The sequence below is a fragment of the Oncorhynchus kisutch genome, linkage group LG5 (genome assembly GCF_002021735.2).
Source record: "Oncorhynchus kisutch isolate 150728-3 linkage group LG5, Okis_V2, whole genome shotgun sequence".
In the NCBI taxonomy this organism is placed as follows: Eukaryota; Metazoa; Chordata; class Actinopteri; order Salmoniformes; family Salmonidae; genus Oncorhynchus; species Oncorhynchus kisutch.
Genome location: NC_034178.2, coordinates 57859602 through 57879807, shown reverse-complemented (window position 1 = coordinate 57879807; position 20206 = coordinate 57859602). Strand labels below are relative to the sequence as shown.

Below are 20206 nucleotides of genomic sequence, written 5' to 3'. Positions count from 1 at the left end.
GAAAGGGAGCATGAGGGTGGGGTGCCTTGTAAGAATTTGCCTACGAGTAGACAAACCCCCACCATCTTCTGTATTATTGGCCAACGTGCAATCATTGAAAAACAAACGGGACGATCTACGATCAAGATTATCCTACTAAAGGGACATTAAAAACTGTAATATCTTATGTTTCACGGAGACTTGGCTGAACGACGACACAGATAATATAGAGCTGGCTGGCTTCTCTGTGTTTCGACAGGACAGAGCAGCAACGTCTGGTAAGACAAGGGCCGTGCTTAGTCCACTCCTGTACTCCCTGTTCACCCACAACTGTGTGGTCAAGCACGACTCCAACACCATCATTAAGTTTTCTGATGACAAAACAGTGATCACCGACAACGATGAGACAGCCTATAGGGAATAGGTCACAGACCTGGCAGTGTAGTGCCAGGACAACAACCTCTTTCTCAATGTGAGCAAGACAAAGGAGCTGATTGTGGACTATAGGAAAAAGAGGGCCTAACAGACTCCCATTAACATCAACGGGACTGAAGTGGAGCGGGTCGAGAGTTTCAAGTTCCTTGGTTTCCACATCACCAACAAACTATCATGGTAAAAACATACCAAGACAGTCGTGAAGAGGGCATGACAACACCTTTCCCCCTCAGGATACTGAAAAGATTTGGCATGGGTCCTCAGATCCTCAAAAGGTTCTACAGCTGCACCATCGAGAGCATCCTGTACGGTTGCATCACCGCCTGGTATGGCAACTGCTTGGCATCTGACAGTAAGGCACTACAGAGGGTAGTGCGTATTTGTCCAGTACATCACTGGGGCCAAACTTCCTGACATCCAGGACCTATATACTAGGCGGTGTCAGAGGAAGGCCCAAAAAATTGTCAAAGACTCGAGTCACCCAAGACATAGACTGTTCTCTCTGCTACTGCACGTCAAGCAGTACCGGAGCACCAAGTCAAACGTCCACCCGGCGACCCCCCACCCCCTGTATAGAGCCTCGTTATTGATATGTACATTTCTTGTGTTACCTTTTGATTGATTAGATTTTTTAAACTTAGTTTACTTAGTAAATATCTTACTAACTCTATTTCTTGAACTGCATTGTTGGGTAAGGGCCTGTAAGTAAGCATTTCACATTAAGGTTGTATTCGGTGCATGTGACAAATGTGATTTGATTTAGTTTGTTTTCAAGTGTTATTAGTCGTACGTACAGGATACACATGGTGTACACCGTCCAACCAAACGCTTACGTACAGGATACACATGGTGTACACCGTCCAACCAAATGCTTACGTACAGGATACACATGGTGTACACCGTCCAACCAAACGCTTACGTACAGGATACACATGGTGTACACCGTCCAACCAAATGCTTACGTACAGGATACACATGGTGTACACCGTCCAAACAAACGCTTACGTGCAGGATACACATGGTAAACACCGTCCAACTAAATGCTTACGTGCAGGATACACATGGTAAACACCGTCCAACTAAATGCTTACGTACAGGATACACATGGTGTACACCGTCCAATCAAACGCTTACGTACAGGATACACATGGTATACACCGTCCAACCAAATGCTTACGTACAGGATACACATGGTATACACCGTCCAACTAAATGCTTACGTACAGGATACACATGGTGTACACCGTCCAATCAAACGCTTACGTACAGGATACACATGGTATACACCGTCCAACTAAATGCTTACGTACAGGATACACATGGTAAACACCGTCCAACTAAATGCTTACGTACAGGATACACATGGTAAACACCGTCCAACCAAATGCTTACGTGCAGGTTCCTTCTCCACAATGCAACAATAAAACATAAGAATATGAACATCAGTTAAATGGCTTAGTAGAATACAATAAACATTTTAGCATAAGTAAAATACAGAAAGGCATCATTTATAGTCCAATATTTACAGCATACATGTATCAGGGAAGTGGGTATTGGGGGGCAAGTGTTTAAATTGTACAGTATTAGCAATAGTAAATAATAGTCTGGCAGCAGCAGTTGTGATGTGTGCATGTGTGCTAAGTTGCGAAGAGTCAGTGCAGGCGGTCTGTTCATTTTCATTTCAAGTGGCTTGTAGATAGAAACTGTCTCTTAGCCTGTTGGTGTCAAATCTCATGCTCCGATACCATCTGCCTGACGGCAAGGGAGTGAACAGCTGGTGGCTGGGGTGTGTAGGGTCCTTGATGCTGTGAGTGTGTGAGTATGTGAGTGTGTGAGTGTGTGAGTGAGTGTGTGAGTGTGTGAGTGTGAGTGTGTGTGTGAGTGAGTGTGTGAGTGTGTGTGTGAGTGTGAGTGTGTGTGAATGTACAGGGCTGTGAAAAAGTATTTGCCTCCTTTCTAATTTTCTCAAACTACTGTATCAAAAATATGCAGAAGTAATCAGAACAAAAACCTAATATTGGATAAAGGGAGCCTGAGAACAAATAACAGAGCAATTACATACTTATCTCATTTATTTCATTAAAAAAACACCCAATGCCCCTGTATAATTGCACCCTTACACTCAATAACTGATTGTACCACCTTTAGCCGTAATGACTCCAACCAAACGCTTCCTGTAGTTGATCAGTCTCTCACATCGCTCTGGAGGAAGTTTGGTCCACTCTTCCATGCAGAACTGCTGTAACTCACCGACATGTGTGGGTTTTCAAACATGAACTGTTCATTTCAAGTCCTGCCACAACATCTCAATTGGGATTGGGTCTGGACTTCGACTAGGCCATTACAAAACTTCACATTTGTTGCTTTTTTTTTTAAATGTTCATGTCAAATTCAAAATGTATTGGTTGCATACACAGCAGATTTAGCAGATGTTATTGCAGGTGTAGCGAAAGGCTTGTGTTCCTAGTTCCAACAGTGCAGTAATATCTACCAATTCAGAACAATAAAAAAATGTAAAAGTAAAAGAATAGGAGAATGAAATATATAAATATTAGGATGAGCAATGTCGGAGTCCGGAGTAAAAAATGAATAAAACAATTTGGAAAGTATTCAGACCCCTTGAATTTTTCCACATTGTGTTACATTAGAGCCTTACTCTAAAAATTATTTGTAAAAATCCTCAGCAATCTACATACAATACCCCATAATTACAAAGTGAAAACAGAAATAGCTTATTTACATAAGAATTCAGACCTTTTGCTATGAGACTCAAATTGAGCTCAGGTGCATCCTGTTCCCATTGATCATCCTTGAGATGTTTCTACAATTTGATTGGAGTCCACCTGTGGTAAATTCAATTAATTGGATTTGGATTTGGAAAGGCACACACCTGTCTATATAAGGTGCCACAGTTGACAGTGCATGTCAGAGGAAAAACCAAGCCATGAGGTCCAAGGAATTGTCCATACAGCTCCGAGACAGGATTGTGTCGAGGCACAGATCTGGGGAAGCGTACCAACACATTTCTGCAGCATTGTAGTTCCCCAAGAACACAGTGGCCTCCATCATTCTTAAATGGAGGAAGTTTGGAACCACCAAGATTCTTCCTAGAGTTGGCCGCACGGCCAAACTGAGCAATAGGGGGATAATGGTCTTGGTCAGAGAGGTGACCAAGTACCGGATGGTCACTGACAGAGCTCGAGTTCCTCTGTAGAGTTGGGAGAACCTTACAGAAGGACAACCATCTCTGTAGCACCAATCAGGCCTTTATGGTAGAGTGACCGAACGGAAGTCACTCCTCAGTAAAAGGCACATGACAGCCCACTTGGAGTTTGCCAAAGGCACCTAAAGACTCTCAGACCATGAGAAACAAGATTCTCTGGTCTGATGAAACAAAGATTGAACTCTTGGCCTGAATGCCAAGTGTCACATCTGGAGGAAACCTGGCACCATCCCTTCGGTGAACAGTAGTGGTGGCAGCATCATGCTGTGGGGATGTTTTTCAGCGGCAGGGACTGGGAGACGAGTCAGGATCGAGGCAAAGAGGAATGGAGCAAAGTACAGAGATCCTTGATGAAAACCTGCTCCAGAGCGCTCAGGATCTCAGACTGGGGCTTAGGTTCACTCCAGCTGCCAAACTAACTGTGATTCAAATGACCATCCTACCCATGCTAGATTGCAGAGACGTAATTTATAGATTGGCAGGAAAGGGTGTTCTCGAGCGGCTAGATGTTCTTTTCCATTCGGCCATTTGATTTGCCACCAATGCTCCTTATAGGACACATCACTGCACTCTATACTCCTCTGTAAACTGGTAATCTCTGTATAACTGCCGCAAGACCCCCTGGTTGATGCTTATTTATAAAACCCTCTTAGGCCTCACTCCCCCCTAGCTGAGAAACCTACTGCAGCCCTCATCCTCCACATACAACACCCGTTCTGCCAGTCACATTCTGTTAAATGTCCCAAAAGCACACACATCCCTGGGTCGCTCCTCTTTTCAGTTCGCTGCAGCTAGTGACTGGAATGAGGTACAACAAACACACAAAATGGACAGTTTTATCTCCATCTCTTAATTCAATTACTCAATCATGGACACTCTTTCTGACAGTTGTGGCTGCATCGTGTGATGTATTGTTGTCTCTACCTTCTTGCTGTTGTCTGGGTCCAATAATGTTTGTAGCATGTTTTGTGCTGCTACCATGTTGTGTTGCTGCCATGCTGTAGTGGTCTCTCTTTATGTAGTGTTGTCTCTCTTGTCGTGATGTGTGTTTTGTCCTATATTTTTTTTTTAAATCCCAGCCCCCGTCCCCGCAGGAGGCCTTTTGCCTTTTAGTAGGCCGTCATTATATATAAGAATTTGTTCTTAACTGACTTGCCTAGTTAAATGAAGGTTAAATTAATAAAATAAATAATAACACTCAGTTTCAAAAACAGAAAATCAGAAAGGGGGCAAATACTTTTTCACCACACTGTATATGTGCGTGAAAGTGTGTGTGTGTGTGTGTAAACACCCCTTGGAGAAGGCACAGATCACAGACAAGAGGTCATAATGTGGGGTAAATGAGGTAGCATGAAGAACCATCAGCTTGACCAACAGTAGTGTTTTAGGATCCATGTTTTGCATTGAATTTGCAGTGATAAAGTATCCATAAGAACTTGGGTGCCCTTTCCATACTGTGACCAAAATGTATGAGTGTGTGAATAAGCTAAATGTACAGACAGCAGGACTAATGATTAAGCCTTTTCTATAATGAATTGTGTGTCAGCATGCTTGTGTATGAGTAAATGAGAGATCCTGCATGTGTTTGTGTCAGCATGCTTGTGTATGAGTAAATGAGAGATCCTGCATGTGTTTGTGTCAGCATGCTTGTGTATGAGTAAATGAGAGATCCTGCACGTGTTTGTGTGTCAGCACATCATTCCAACACACAGATTCATATCACTCAGATCTGGATAACAGAGGGAGCAGCCTAGGTCACTCCTCGACCTCCTACACAGGTTGCACTGTACACCTCTGGCAGGAAGCCAGCTCCTGTGAATGTCTCTGTTCATCAGATTAGTAAACCAAGATGACAGCTGATTATACTAACGGTGAGGTGTGTTGTTTTAGTTATGGCTAGAGGCAGCCACCCTATCAGCCACAAGCACAACAGATGAGAGATCTTACGACATCAACCAACCCAATCAAAAACATTTTTGTTGTTTATGAGACCCACCTAATGCTTTTAGGCCACCAAGTCAACAAAACCAATGTTAAGTCAGCAAGTAGTCAAAGTAACCTGAAATTGTAATCTGAAGGGAATCCTCCCCAACCCACCAGTCCCAACACACTATTTATGAAACACTAGTCTGGCATCACTTAGCTGAAGGAGGTGATTATAGGCTATAAGGGGGTTTCACTGAGTGTTTGACTTCAGGGAGTTTGTGTGTGGGAAAGTGTGTGAGATGCTAGGCCTTGAGATGTGTGTGTGTGTGTGTAGTTGTGTGTGTTGGTACTAGGCGTAGGCCTTATTCTCCCCATTCTCCTTTCAGACAGGATGCAGCCAAGGCCGCTCTAACACGTGTCAGTAATCACAAGAACTACAGGAAGCGAGGGAGCACGGAGAGCTGGGAGGACCACAATAGAGTAGGTTGTCCAAAGCTCCTCTCTCTGGCTCTGCTCTATATTTCTCCTAATCTCCTCTTACGTGTCTTTCTTTGTACCTCTCCTCGGTTCTCCTGTCTCAAATCTCTATTTACAGTTTCACCTCTCACTCTCCCTTTACACCAACTCCTTTGGCTCTGCTCTCTCTACCTTCTCTCTCTCACTCACTGCAGCTGTTGGTCCCGATGAGGCGTTATGTCACAGCCGCCCCTGCCAATCAGGTGCTGTTGTCGAGGGAGAACAGAGCAGCAAAGCAGAGGAAAGGAAGTAGGAAGGGTGGAGAGGAGGAAGGGTTTGGTGTGTCCTGTGGTCTGCCTGGTGTAGATTATGGGTGTGTTCCTTTGCCCAGACGTTGCTGACGCATTACAGATCTAACTACACCTGGCAAGGTACTGTATTTTACGTATCAGAAAACCACAACATATGTTATAGCAATCTGTCTGACGATGACGTGGCATCCGACCATTGGTTGATGCATGTAAAGTCTGAGCAGGGGAATGTGACCAAAACACAGTTGTTAAAGGCTCTCCTCCTTCTGAACAGCGATGAGATCCAGATCACCATACCTCCGTGTTTAGTTCATTTTCTTGGCCTGAACAACAACCACCACCACGAGAGTCGTGATAAAGGGGGGACTAGTTGGAGTGTGGCGGGGCTGGAATGCACTGATCCTGGGGATGAGAGAGAGGGCTGGGCTGCTGCTTTGCCATCTGCCCCTTTGTGTGAGAGGCTGGAGGGTGCAGGGAGGGGGTGGGTACAACAAGTGGCAACCCATAACAAATGAGAAAGGTGGAGACAGCTAGTGGTGGAATGCAAAGATTCAATGGTGACCACATGTTTGGTCTCCCGTTTGTTTTAATCCCAAGGTTATTTTTCCACCCTTTTTTCTTTAGCCATGATTTGAGTTGTTTCATTAAAACATGCATGAATGAGTGAATTATCATTGAAGACTCATCTGTCTCTCCTGTTTCCTTGATCTATTATTATATGAAGATGCACTGTTTGTACAGTGACGTTTTATGGTGTTACTGTCTTTGTCTTGTTAAAAAATAACTTTTAAACATGCACATTATGCCGTGAACAAAACATCTCATAGGAGAGACTTAATCAAAGACAAGAAGCTAATCTTTCTGAAAGAAGGAAAACACCATAGCTGACAGGTCTTTCTCAAAAACATTTTCTTGGTTGAGGGGTATTTTAGGTGTGAGTCTGCCCTCTGGTGGTGAAAAGACAATCAGAAATAATATCAGCCAGAAAAGCATTGTGAGAGACACACAGCAAAGGTAAAGCTATTTATTGACAAATGTACACCTCGGCAATGTCAGCATAGATCCAGATACACGTTGCAGCTTGACACCGCTGATTTTGGGCTCTGTAGTTTTGCAGTTCATTTCTTCAATGACGTAGACAAGGCCAACTTTTAGCTCCTCAGACAGACAGTCTACCTCTGAACAGTTTCACAAGTGTTTCAGTAGAAAGAATCCATCTGTTTAAGAGCACTCTTCAAACCAAAACTTCAGAGTAGACGCAGAAGTACACAGTACTGGAAAACTCACTGCAATCAGACAAATATAAAACCAAAACAAACGTTCTTGTATCACGATATGCCAATTTAGCAGACACTTTTATCCGTTCTTGTATCACGATATGCCAATTTAGCAGACACTTTTATCCGTTCTTGTATCACGATATGCCAATTTAGCAGACACTTTTATCCGTTCTTGTATCACGATATGCCAATTTAGCAGACACTTTTATCCGTTCTTGTATCACGATATGCCCATTTAGCAGACACTTTTATCCGTTCTTGTATCACGATATGCCCATTTAGCAGACACTTTTATCCGTTCTTGTATCACGATATGCCATTTAGCAGACGCTTTTATCCATTATTGTATCATGATATGCCATTTAGCAGACGCTTTTATCCATTATTGTATCATGATATGCCATTTAGCAGACGCTTTTATCCATTATTGTATCATGATATGCCATTTAGCAGACGCTTTTATCCATTATTGTATCATGATATGCCATTTAGCAGACGCTTTTATCCATTATTGTATCATGATATGCCATTTAGCAGACGCTTTTATCCTTTATTGTATCATGATTATGAAGACTAGAGGTAAAATCGAACTGGAGCTAGCTTTAGTGCAGGTGCTGCTTCTCAGAAGCAGCAGGATGAGTATGGATGAGTATGCTATTGTATTGTGGCTAAAACAAACAAAGAAAGATCAATCTGCTCATGTTCACATCTGAACATTCTAAAGCCAGTCTCCATGACAACAGCTTCTCGGAGTCTCTCTGATTGGTTCCGAGATAGGAGTTCTGCTCACTCTGTGCCTGTTGCAGGAGACAGGGCTCCAGGAGTGCTGTGGAGCTGGTTGGCGCTAAGCAGGTACCGTGTCGTACCCAGGGAAAGATGCTCTGTTTGGGGGAGGTAGGTGTGTCTCAGCAGATCCCCTCTCATGTGTCCTCGTCCTGAACCAGCCCTCCCTGCTGGATGGCAGCTGTCGCCATGCTGATGGCCTCCTCCAACGTCTGCTGCTCCTCCAGCTACACACACACACAATTAACAAATCAGTGTAATGCTCAGTGTCACTTACAGGTTGTTAATCTTGGTGTGTGTACTCTATACTGACCTGAACAGCAATCTGGGTGCCATTAGCCGTGGCCAGCAGTGCGACCTGCTGGTAGTGAGGGCCGGAGCCCTGCAAGCCGCCTGTCATAATACCCTCCGATGTCACTATGGCAACCTGGAGAGGAAAAAGACAAACCACCAATAACATGATGATCCACTTTACAGGACAAACATTGACATGCAAGAGCAAATACTGATTCACACAGATAGCTTAGTGTGGGCTAAGATGTGTGTGCAACATACCGGCTGCAGCTCCTTGCCCTCCCCTGTAACCATGGTGATGTGGTGGTGTCCCATGGCGGCCATGTCTGTCTGGTGGGTCGGCAGGGAAATGGTTGTGCCGTCCTGCGTTACCATGGTGATGGCCGTGCTGAGTGCCTGTAGGTCCTCTGTCGACAGACCCACCTGCCAGAACAGAACCAATCAAACTGAAGGACAGAGAACCAACCGTTTTTTATAATACAGTAAAGCTCTGATAAATGCAACAGCTTGAGGTTGTCTTGACAGCATGTGCTAAACCGAAGCATGCTGCAATCAAATGAATGGGAATGGAAAACTATTGCATGTTTCAGGAGTTGACTGCATCCACAAGTCTTTGGTGGGACAGCTGAGAGCTTATGCTATTTTCTATCTATATCACACAAGCTGAATTACTAGATAGGAAATTATTAACTACCTGAGAACCAATGATAACCTGGGAATCCGACCCATCCTCTTTCTGCTCCGCCCCCTCCAGGAAGGAGGCCTGTGATTGGTCATCCACCGCTTCTGCAACAGAGACAGAGGCAGCCAATTAATTCATGAATACTGTTCAGACCTTCTGTCCTCAGCTGGTGTTTGTTACAGGAGTGTGTGTGTGTGTGTTCATACCTTCCCCGTCCTCTGTGGCCTCAAAGTCTCCGTGCGTGGTGCGTTTGTGCATGGCCAGCGTGGAGGTCTGTCTGTAAGTTTTGCCACAGTGGTTGCAGGTGTAAGGTTTGCAGTGTGTGTGAACCACATGGTGCTTGTACAGGCTGGAGTACTCTGTAAATCGCTTCCCACAACCAGGGACTGTACACAGGTAGGGCTTCTCCCCTAGAGAGAGCGAGAGAGCGAGAGAGAGAGCGAGAGAGCGAGAGAGAGCGAGAGAGAGCGAGAGAGAGCGAGAGAGCGAGAGAGAGCGAGAGAGCGAGAGAGAGAGCGAGAGAGCGAGAGAGCGAGAGAGAGAGAGAGAGAGAGAGAGAGAGAGAGAGAGAGAGAGAGAGAGAGAGGAGTACTTTGTCAATTTTAACTGGGTGGTTCGAGCCCTGAATGCTGATTGGCTGACAGCTGTGGTATATCAGACCGTACACCACGGGAATGACAAAACATGTATTTCTACTGCTCTAATTACGTTGGTAACCAGTTTATAATAGCAGTAAGGCACCTCGGGGGTTTGTGGTATATGCTGTATCCAGGGACTCTGCGTTGCGTGGAGCATAAGAACAGCCCTTAGCCGTGGTATATTGGCCATATACCACACCTCCTCGAGCCTTATTGCTTAAGTATCTAACAAAGCAGTAATGTAACCTCTCACCTGTGTGTACTCTCATATGATTTAAGTAGTGTGTGTGTCTTACCTGTGTGTACTCTCATATGATTTAAGTAGTGTGTGTCTTACCTGTGTGTATTCTCATATGATTTAAGTAGTGTGTGTCTTACCTGTGTGTATTCTCATGATTTAAGTAGTGTGTGTCTTACCTGTGTGTATTCTCATGATTTAAGTAGTGTGTGTCTTACCTGTGTGTATTCTCATATGATTTAAGTAGTGTGTGTGTCTTACCTGTGTGTATTCTCATGATTTAAGTAGTGTGTGTGTCTTACCTGTGTGTATTCTCATGATTTAAGTAGTGTGTGTCTTACCTGTGTGTATTCTCATGATTTAAGTAGTGTGTGTCTTACCTGTGTGTATTCTCATGATTTAAGTAGTGTGTGTCTTACCTGTGTGTATTCTCATATGATTTAAGTAGTGTGTGTGTCTTACCTGTGTGTACTCTCATATGATTTAAGTAGTGTGTGTCTTACCTGTGTGTATTCTCATATGATTTAAGTAGTGTGTGTGTGTCTTACCTGTGTGTATTCTCATATGATTTAAGTAGTGTGTGTGTCTTACCTGTGTGTATTCTCATGATTTAAGTAGTGTGTGTGTGTCTTACCTGTGTGTATTCTCATATGATTTAAGTAGTGTGTGTCTTACCTGTGTGTATTCTCATGATTTAAGTAGTGTGTGTCTTACCTGTGTGTATTCTCATGATTTAAGTAGTGTGTGTCTTACCTGTGTGTACTCTCATATGATTTAAGTAGTGTGTGTCTTACCTGTGTGTATTCTCATGATTTAAGTAGTGTGTGTGTCTTACCTGTGTGTATTCTCATATAATTTAAGTAGTGTGTGTCTTACCTGTGTGTATTCTCATGTGGTTCTTGTAGTTGGTAGCACTGGCAAAGCCTCGTCCACAGGATGGTTCAGGGCACATGTAGGGGCGTTCTCCTGTGTGTGTTCTGATGTGGACTTTCCTGATGTTAGAGGTGGTGAAGGAACGACCACAACCTTCAAACGGACACTTAAACGGCTTCTCACCTGACAGAAGGAGAAGTGTCAGGGGAAGATATGGAGAGAAGGAATGAAAGACAAGAGGGAGACGAGGGGGATATTAGATATGGGGAAAGAACACCTACACCTACGGACACCTGTCCGCGTCCTACTACCTGTCCCTGTCCGCGTCCTACTACCTGTCCCTGTCCTACTACCTGTCCCTGTCCGTGTCCTACTACCTGTCCCTGTCCTACTACCTGTCCCTGTCCGCGTCGCTACCACCTGTCCCTGTCCGCGTCGCCTACCACCTGTCTGTGTCCCCAAAACACCTGTCCGTGTCGCCTACTACCTGTCCCTGTCCTACCACCTGTCCCTGTCCGCGTCGCCTACCTCCTGTCCCTGTCCGCGTCGCCTACCACCTGTCCGCGTCGCCTACCACCTGTCCGCGTCGCCTACCACCTGTCCGCGTCGCCTACTACCTGTGTGCGCGCGCCCTACCACCTGTCCGCGTCGCCTACCACCTGTCCCTGTCCGCGTCGCCTACCACCTGTGTGCGCGCGCCCTACTACCTGTGTGCGCGCGCGCGGGCCCTACCACCTGTCCGCGTCGCCTACCACCTGTGTGCGCGCGCGCGCCCTACCACCTGTGTGCGCGCGCGCGCCCTACCACCTGTGTGCGCGCGCGCGCCCTACCACCTGTGTGCGCGCGCGCGCCCTACCACCTGTGTGCGCGCGCGCGCCCTACCACCTGTGTGCGCGCGCGCGCGCCCTACCACCTGTGTGCGCGCGCGCGCCCTACTACCTGTGTGCGCGCGCGCGCCCTACTACCTGTGTGCGCGCGCGCCCTACTACCTGTGTGCGCGCGCGCGCCCTACTACCTGTGTGCGCGCGCGCGCCCTACTACCTGTGTGTGCGCGCGCGCGCCCTACTACCTGTGTGCGCGCGCGCCCTACTACCTGTGTGCGCGCGCGCGCCCTACCACCTGTGTGCGCGCGCGCGCCCTACTACCTGTGTGCGCGCGCGCGCCCTACTACCTGTGTGCGCGCGCGCCCTACTACCTGTGTGCGCGCGCGCGCCCTACTACCTGTGTGCGCGCGCGCGCCCTACTACCTGTGTGCGCGCGCGCGCCCTACTACCTGTGTGCGCGCTAGCCGCCCTACTACCTGTGTGCGCGCGCGGACTACTACCTGTGTGTGCGCGGGTCCTACTACCTGTGTGTGCGCGGGTCCTACTACCTGTGTGTGCGCGGGTCCTACTACCTGTGTGTGCGCGTGTCCTACTACCTGTGTGTGCGCGTGTCCTACTACCTGTGTGTGCGCGTGTCCTACTACCTGTGTGTGCGCGTGTCCTACTACCTGTGTGTGCGGACTACTACCTGTGTGCGCGGACTACTACCTGTGTGCGCGGACTACTACCTGTGTGTGCGCGGACTACTACCTGTGTGCGCGGACTACTACCTGTGTGTGCGCGGACTACTACCTGTGTGCGCGGACTACTACCTGTGTGTGCGCGGACTACTACCTGTGTGTGCGGACTACTACCTGTGTGTGCGCGGACTACTACCTGTGTGTGCGCGGACTACTACCTGTGTGTGCGGACTACTACCTGTGTGTGCGCGGACTACTACCTGTGTGTGCGCAGACTACTACCTGTGTGTGCGCAGACTACTACCTGTGTGTGCGCGGACTACTACCTGTGTGTGCGCGTGTCCTACTACCTGTGTGTGCGCGGACTACTACCTGTGTGTGCGCGGACTACTACCTGTGTGTGCGCGCGGACTACTACCTGTGTGTGCGCGCGGACTACTACCTGTGTGTGCGCGCGGACTACTACCTGTGTGTGCGCGCGGACTACTACCTGTGTGTGCGCGGACTACTACCTGTGTGTGCGCGCGGACTACTACCTGTGTGTGCGCGTGTCCTGCTACCTGTGTGTGCGCGTGTCATACTACCTGTGTGTGCGCGTGTCCTACTACCTGTGTGTGCGGACTACTACCTGTGTGCGCGCACGCGCCCTACTACCTGTGTGTGCGCGGACTACTACCTGTGTGTGCGCGTGTCCTACTACCTGTGTGTGCGGACTACTACCTGTGTGTGTGCGGACTACTACCTGTGTGTGTGCGGACTACTACCTGTGTGTGTGCGGACTACTACCTGTGTGTGTGCGGACTACTACCTGTGTGTGTGCGGACTACTACCTGTGTGTGTGCGGACTACTACCTGTGTGTGTGCGGACATGCTTCTGGAGGTCTCCGGAGGTTTTGAAGGCCTTGAAGCACATGTCTTCAGGACACTTGTATGGTTTCTCTCCAGTGTGTGTCCGTAGGTGACTCTTCAGGCCGTAACCTGTAGCGAACGCCTTTCCACACGTCAACACATCACACCTGTATGGCCGGACACCTGTGTGAGCCCTCTCATGCACCTGACAAGACAGGGTCAACGTTAATGTCACATGAATATCTTCTCAAGTGGGAACAAATGTGTGTACAGTGGCAAGAAAAAGTATGTGAACCCTTAGAAACTACCTGGATTTCTACATAAAATGGTCACAACAGACAAACAGTCTGCTTAAACTAACACACAAATTATTGTATTTGTCTTGTCTATATTAAATACATAATTTAAACATTTACAGTGTAGGTTGGAAAAAGTATATGAACCCCTAGGCTAATGACTTCTCCAAAAGCTAATTGGAGTCAGGAGTCAGCTAACCTGGAGTCAAATCAATGAGACGAGATTGGAGATGTTGGTTAGAGCTGCTTTGCCCTATAAAAAAAACTCAAAATTTGAGTTTGCTATTCACAAGAAGCATTGCCTGATGTGAACCATTAAGAATTGTTGCCTTGCATAAAGCTGGAAAGGGTTACAAAAGTATCTCTGAAAGCCTTGATGGTCATCAGTCCACAGTAAGACAAAAAAATTGAGAAAGTTCAGCACTGTTGCTACTCTCCCTAGGAGTGGCCGTCCTAAAAAGATGACTGCAAGAACACAGCGCAGAATGCTCAATGAGGTTAAGAAAAATCCTAGAATGTCAGCTAAAGACTTCTCTGGAACATGATAACATCCTTGTTGATGAGTCCACGATACGGAAAACATTAAACAAGAATGGTGTTCATGGGAGGACACTACAGAAGAAGCAACTGCTGTCTAAAAAAAATTGCTGCACATCTGAAGTTTGCAAAAGTGCACCTGGATGTTCCACAGCGCTTCTGGCAAAAATATTCTGTGGGGAGATGAAACTACAGCTGAGTTGTTTGGAAAGAACATACAACACTCTGTGTGGAGAAAAAAAAAGGCACAGCACACCAACATCTCATCCCAACTGTAAAGTATGGTGGAGGGAGCATCATGGTTTGGGGCTGCTTTGCTGCCTCAGGGCTTGGACAGCTTGCCATCCTTTTTCTGTCCATGAATTTCCAAGTTTATCAAGACATTTTGCAGGAGAATGTTAGGCTTTCTGTCCGCCAATTGAAGCTCAAGACAAGTTGGGTGATGCAATAGGACAACGACCCAAAACACAGAAGTAAATCAACAACAGAATGGGTTCAACAGAAGAAAATACACCTTCTAGAGTGGCCCAGTCAGAGTCCTGACCTCAACCCGATTGAGATGCTGTGGCATGACCTCAAGAGAGCAGTTCACACCAGACATCACAATAATATTGCTGAACTGAAACAGTTTTGTACAGAGGAATAGTCCAAAATTCCTCCTGACCGCTGTGTAGGTCTGATCCGCAACTCCAGAAAACGTTTGGTTGAGGTTATTGCTGCCAAAGGATTTTGCACTGTGAATATTCACAGTGTGTTCAATAAAGATAATTGTGTGAGTGTTATTAGTTTAAGCAGACTGTGTTTGTCTATTGTTGTGACCTAGACAAAGATCAGATCAAATTTTATGACCAGTTTATGCAGAAATCCAGGTATTTCCAAAGGCTTCACATACTTTTTCTTGCCACTGTATGTGTGTGGTATCTTAAGGTGGGGTACTGTGGTCCGAGGGTCAGTGTGTGCTGTAGAGGGTGTGTGTGTGGTATCTTAAGGTGGGATACTGTGGTCCGAGGGTCAGTGTGTGCTGTAGAGGGTGTATGTGTGTGGTATCTTAAGGTGGGGTACTGCGGTCCGAGGGTCAGTGTGTGCTGTAGAGGGTGTGTGTGTGGTATCTTAAGGTGGGGTACTGTGGTCCGAGGGTCAGTGTGTGCTGTAGAGGGTGTGTGTGTGTGGTATCTTAAGGTGGGGTACTGTGGTCCGAGGGTCAGTGTGTGCTGTAGAGGGTGTGTGTGTGTGTGTGGTATCTTAAGGTGGGGTACTGTGGTCCGAGGGTCAGTGTGTGCTGTAGAGGGTGTGTGTGTGTGTGGTATCTTAAGGTGGGGTACTGTGGTCCGAGGGTCAGTGTGTGCTGTAGAGGGTGTGTGTGTGTGGTATCTTAAGGTGGGGTACTGTGGTCCGAGGGTCAGTGTGTGCTGTAGAGGGTGTATGTGTGTGGTATCTTAAGGTGGGGTACTGTGGTCAGAGGGTCAGTGTGTGTGTGTGATACCTTGAGGTGGTGTGCTGTGGTGTAGAGACGTCCACAGCCCTCGTAGTCACAGCGGAATGTCTTCTCAGCCGTCTGCTGACCCTTAGGGGAACCCCACGACCCCATCACCTGTACAATAGGCTCTATGTCCTGCAGTCCATTGGTACTGCTCATGGTCTCATCCACCTCCACCTCAGACCCCGTCATCTGGGGAGAACAGAGTTTGAGAGCATTATATTGATTAAAAGTACAACATGACTTATTCCACCAGAAGTAGAACTGCATAGTATCTGTGAGAGAGAGAAAGACACATGGGGGGGAACTGCGCATTCAAGAAAAATAAGCAAAAAATAATTGACAGGAAACCGTGAGTGACAGAACACATGAGTGATACAACAGCAGGAAAAGAGCGAGACCTTGGCGTAGTTCTCCAGGGTGGTGATGGTGTCTGTGTCCACAGTGTCATCTGTAGCTAGCTCCTCCAGGCCACCCCCTGGCTGCAAAGTCAGGATGGTGCTGCCAGTCTGCAGGCCCGAGGGGTGGTGGATGTACGCCGTGCTGCCATCCTCCAGCTGCACCGCCTCCACCGCACTGGGATCATACCCGTCTGCAGGGGTTAGAGGTTAGATGGTCCTCTTTGAAAATGTTTGAGATGACTTCCCTTCCATCCTTTGCAGAAGTAATAATAACTGATGTGTGGCTGGATAATGATAAAACAAGATGATGACCACCCAATTGCTTCAACAAGCCAACCTTTCCTAGAGTGGTGAATACAGCATCTGGTTAGATGCTAATATACCTTTGGGTGTGTGGTGGATGTATGCCGTGGTCCCGTCCTCCAGCTGCACTGCCTGGCCATCCTCAAAGGGCAGCGGCTCTGGGGAGACGGCAGGAAAACAGCATCAGGAGAGGTATGAGCTCACAGAACACACAAAAGGTTATTCACAAACCCTCCGGCAGACATGTTGTTCTGAGGGTGTACACTGACCTTTCTGCTGTACAGTAACCTGCTGAATGTAGGCTGTAGTACCATCCTCCAACTGAATAGTATCGCCTTCCACTAGGTTGCCATCTGATGAAATCAGTATATATATCAGTGGCAGTCATACATACTCATACTGGTGGACATGTAAATGTTAGCTTTGAGTTGTGCATTTCATAATTTTTTTGCAGTGTGTGAATGTGTGAGTTTGTCACCTTTGATGGCTTGTTCAATGTAGGCTGTGGAGCCATCACTGAGGGCAACAGCCTGCAATCCCAAACTCTCCATCCTTCTGCTCAGCTACAGATGCTCTTTCTGACAATAAGAGAGAGTCAGAGACACATAGCTACTGAAACTCCACTGCAGAGACAGGCAGTTGCTATGAGCTGACACTCTCCTACTACACACACACTATGGAGGATCCCCAGCAATCCTGTGTACTGCTGCATTGTGTTGTTTATTATGTAGCTACTGTCCTAACATCTTGCTCTGTAGCAAGGTTATATTCCTTGGGTCAGCTGATGTGACCTCAATGCAGTGATGATGACCTAGGGGTTGTGTGGTAGCTTGACACCTCAATGAAGAGAAAGGGAGGTGAGTGATGCGTTCCCAAAATGTGGCTGGCCTAGACACTCAACCAGTGAATATGGCATATTATAATACTTGTATTATGTGTATGCACCTAGGATAGGTTGAAGATGAGTCTATGGGTGGGGGGTGGGGACTTATTTTACTGTCAATGGACATAGCTATCTGCTTATGATCAAGTTTCTACAAGGGTTTATGGCCATCCGGTTGTCCTGTGCTATTATTGAACGTTTAGGTAGACACAGGTCAAGAGACACACTCTTGCCTGCATCTAGCTGGTATAGGGTGTAATCATTATCATCCAAGAGTTGCAAACGAGAGTTTCTATTTGACAAATTCAGGTATGTTTATCCCCATTTTGTTCCGGTTAAGAATAGTTTTTCAACAGAATCGGAGGAACAAATACACCCCTGATCACACGTAAACAGAGTACACTTTCATAGCAGCCACGTTGTATTCCTTTCTCGTCCCTTCTGGACTTTAATGCACAACACATCAGCTGTATGTGACCAGTTGAAAAAACCTTTCCAAGCCAAACCGCTACACAGCTACTGTACATCGTTGTCACCATATTAGCTAAAGTAATGTCATAGTCAGCATAGCTAATAGAACTAACGTGTTAGTAAACCCGCTACAATCATGCAGTAACGTTCGCGTACAGTCAGTAAGCAGTTACACAGGTAGGCCCCAGTGGCAATAAATTAGTAACACCAAAAGCTTACCTTGAGTTGGAAGAGTTCCAGTGTTGTGTTGGAAAGTCATAGCCAGCTAGCCAACATAGCACCCCTCTGAGCAGGGTGTTTCAGTAGGCTACACTAGCTAGCTGCATTTGCTAGCTAAGTAAGAGAAACTGAAAGTGCTTCTTCATTTTGGAAGAAATCAATTTGTTCAAAACTGTTCAACTATTGTCTCTCTCTCTGTTGTTCTGCCCCTGAACAAGGCAGTTAACCCTGTTCCTAGGCCATCATTGAAAATAAGATTTTTTTCTTAACTGACTTGCCTAGTTAAATAAATATATATATATTTTTTAAATGCTCCAATATCTAGTGGAAAGCCTTGTGTTATAGCAACAAACTCCATATTAATGCCCGTAATTTTGGAATGAGATGTTCGACGAGCAGGTGTCCACATACATTTGCTGTATTAGTGTACACCGATCGTGCAAAACATTAGGAACACGGGCTCTTTCCATGACAGGCTGACCAGGTGAATTCAGGGAAAAGCTATGATCCCTCATTGATGACACTTAAAATCAGTGTAGATGAAGGGGAGGAGACAGGTTAAAGTTTAAAGACTTGAGACCGGTTGTGTATTATGTGTGCCATTCAGAGGGTGAACCTTTATTTAACTGGGCATGTCAGTTAAGAACAAATTCTTATTTACAATGACGGCCTACACTGGCCAAACCCGAACGACGCTGGGCCAATTGTGCGCAGCCCTATGGGACTCTCAATCACAGCCGGTTGTGATACTGCCTGGATTCGAACCACAGTGTCTGTAGTGAAGCACCTAACACTGAGATGCACTGCCTTAGATGGCTGCACCACTCAGGAGCAAAATATTGACGTGTCTTTGAACAGGGTGTCAATAACTGCAATGCTGCTGGGTTTTCCACACTCAACAGTTTGTGTTTATCAAGAATGGTCTACCTGCCAAAGCACATCCAGCCAATTTTGGGAAGCATTGGAGTCAACATGGGCCAGCATCCCTGTGGAACGCTTTCGACACCTTGTTGAGTCCATGCCCGAGTCCATGCCCTGACGAATTGAGGCTGTTCTGAGGGCAAAGTGGGGTGCAACTCAGTATTTGGAAGGCATTACTATTTTTTTTCTACACTCAAATCACATACGTGTTTAACATATGTTATTGCGGGTGTAGCGAAATGCTTTTGTTTCTAGCCCCGACAGTGCAGTAATATCTAACAAGTACACTCAGTATATACTACAGGGATCTACACTAGAGCTAATTGTCACTGTACCGGTTTAGATGGGTTCTTTGTTGGTAATGAGAGAGGTTCGTGAATTGTTGAATTCATTATTCTACAGCTGGTTACTGTAGCGGACCTAACTCCACTCTGAGCAGACCACACAGCTAACGTTAGCTTTCATCCGAGTCAATAATTACTGGGAATATAGTATAACAATATGCCATGAATCCTATAGTTAATTAGTCAAGAAGAAATGTGGACTCATAGTCCATTTCAAATGGCAAGCTAAGTTAACGGCTTAACCAACAGGCTAGAGGTCGAGTGACAGCTAGGCATCTAGTAAGCTAACGTCGCCATTACACTGAACGGTAAAGTTAGCTGACTGGCTATTGGTGCTATGGCTAGCTTTAACTTCAACAAACACATTTTCTTCGCCAACTAAGTCACATAACACCATAAATGAACCTAATAGTAAATAGCTAGCGCCACAACTTTGACTACGTTTACAATATGTTTTTTTGACGTGACTAACTAGCTAAGGCGCACGGCAGTAGAAATACAACCAGGCCTCATTCACTACAACACGTTTGCGCTTGAATCAGACATTTGCAACGCAACCGGGTTACTCCCATCGGTAACGCCGATAATCGATCCCTAACAAAGCGTTTTCTATTTCTTGATATTTCTTCTCAAACGCTAAAGAAATCCAGAAAATCACAAGCTCTTTATTTTCCCCTCCATATCCCCCATTTTTATATCCCATCTCTCCCTCGGTTTGACAAGTTGCAGCGCAAACTGGGATACTCACCTCCAGCAGACCGCCATGCACCACAGAAGCACCCGGGAACCTGAATGGTATGAAAACGAGTTGGATCATTACACCACCAGTCACCAGATTTATCTAGGGTCAGTTTTGTCGTACTGACCTCAAAGGTGTTTTTCC

At 46.3% G+C, this 20206-nt stretch overlaps 1 protein-coding gene across 3 annotated transcripts; it reads right to left on the bottom strand.

Moving 5' to 3' along the window:
- Nucleotides 1–7325: 7325 nt before the first annotated feature.
- Nucleotides 7326–20182, bottom strand: znf76 (zinc finger protein 76). Of its 3 annotated transcripts, none has more exons than XM_020483739.2 (13): nucleotides 20072–20182; nucleotides 16964–17063; nucleotides 16755–16838; nucleotides 16566–16643; nucleotides 16183–16373; nucleotides 15788–15973; nucleotides 13475–13676; nucleotides 11122–11301; nucleotides 9576–9779; nucleotides 9382–9473; nucleotides 8949–9110; nucleotides 8707–8820; nucleotides 7326–8620 (listed from the first exon to the last, which is right to left on the bottom strand). In XM_020483739.2, the coding sequence occupies exons 2-13, from the start codon at nucleotides 17034–17036 to the stop codon at nucleotides 8531–8533; spliced, it is 1656 nt and encodes a 551-aa protein (XP_020339328.2). In that variant the 5' UTR covers nucleotides 17037–17063; nucleotides 20072–20182; the 3' UTR covers nucleotides 7326–8530. The 3 variants fall into 3 exon arrangements, with proteins under 3 accessions (XP_020339328.2, XP_031681348.1, XP_031681347.1); XM_031825488.1 differs by having other exon boundaries at nucleotides 9382–9470; XM_031825487.1 differs by lacking the exon at nucleotides 20072–20182 and adding an exon at nucleotides 18059–20030.
- Between the last annotated feature and the right edge of the window lie 24 nt (nucleotides 20183–20206).

Excerpts from the sequence above, each read along its gene's own strand:
- znf76 (XM_020483739.2), bottom strand. The coding sequence starts at position 17,036 with ATGGAGAGTTTGGGATTGCAGGCTGTTGCCCTCAGTGATGGCTCCACA. Across the intron at positions 13,677-15,787 it reads CCACAGCACACCACCTCAAG|GTGCATGAGAGGGCTCACAC; the intron begins GTATCACACACA and ends CTGTCTTGTCAG. Across the intron at positions 9,474-9,575 it reads GGCCACAGAGGACGGGGAAG|AAGCGGTGGATGACCAATCA; the intron begins GTATGAACACAC and ends TCTCTGTTGCAG.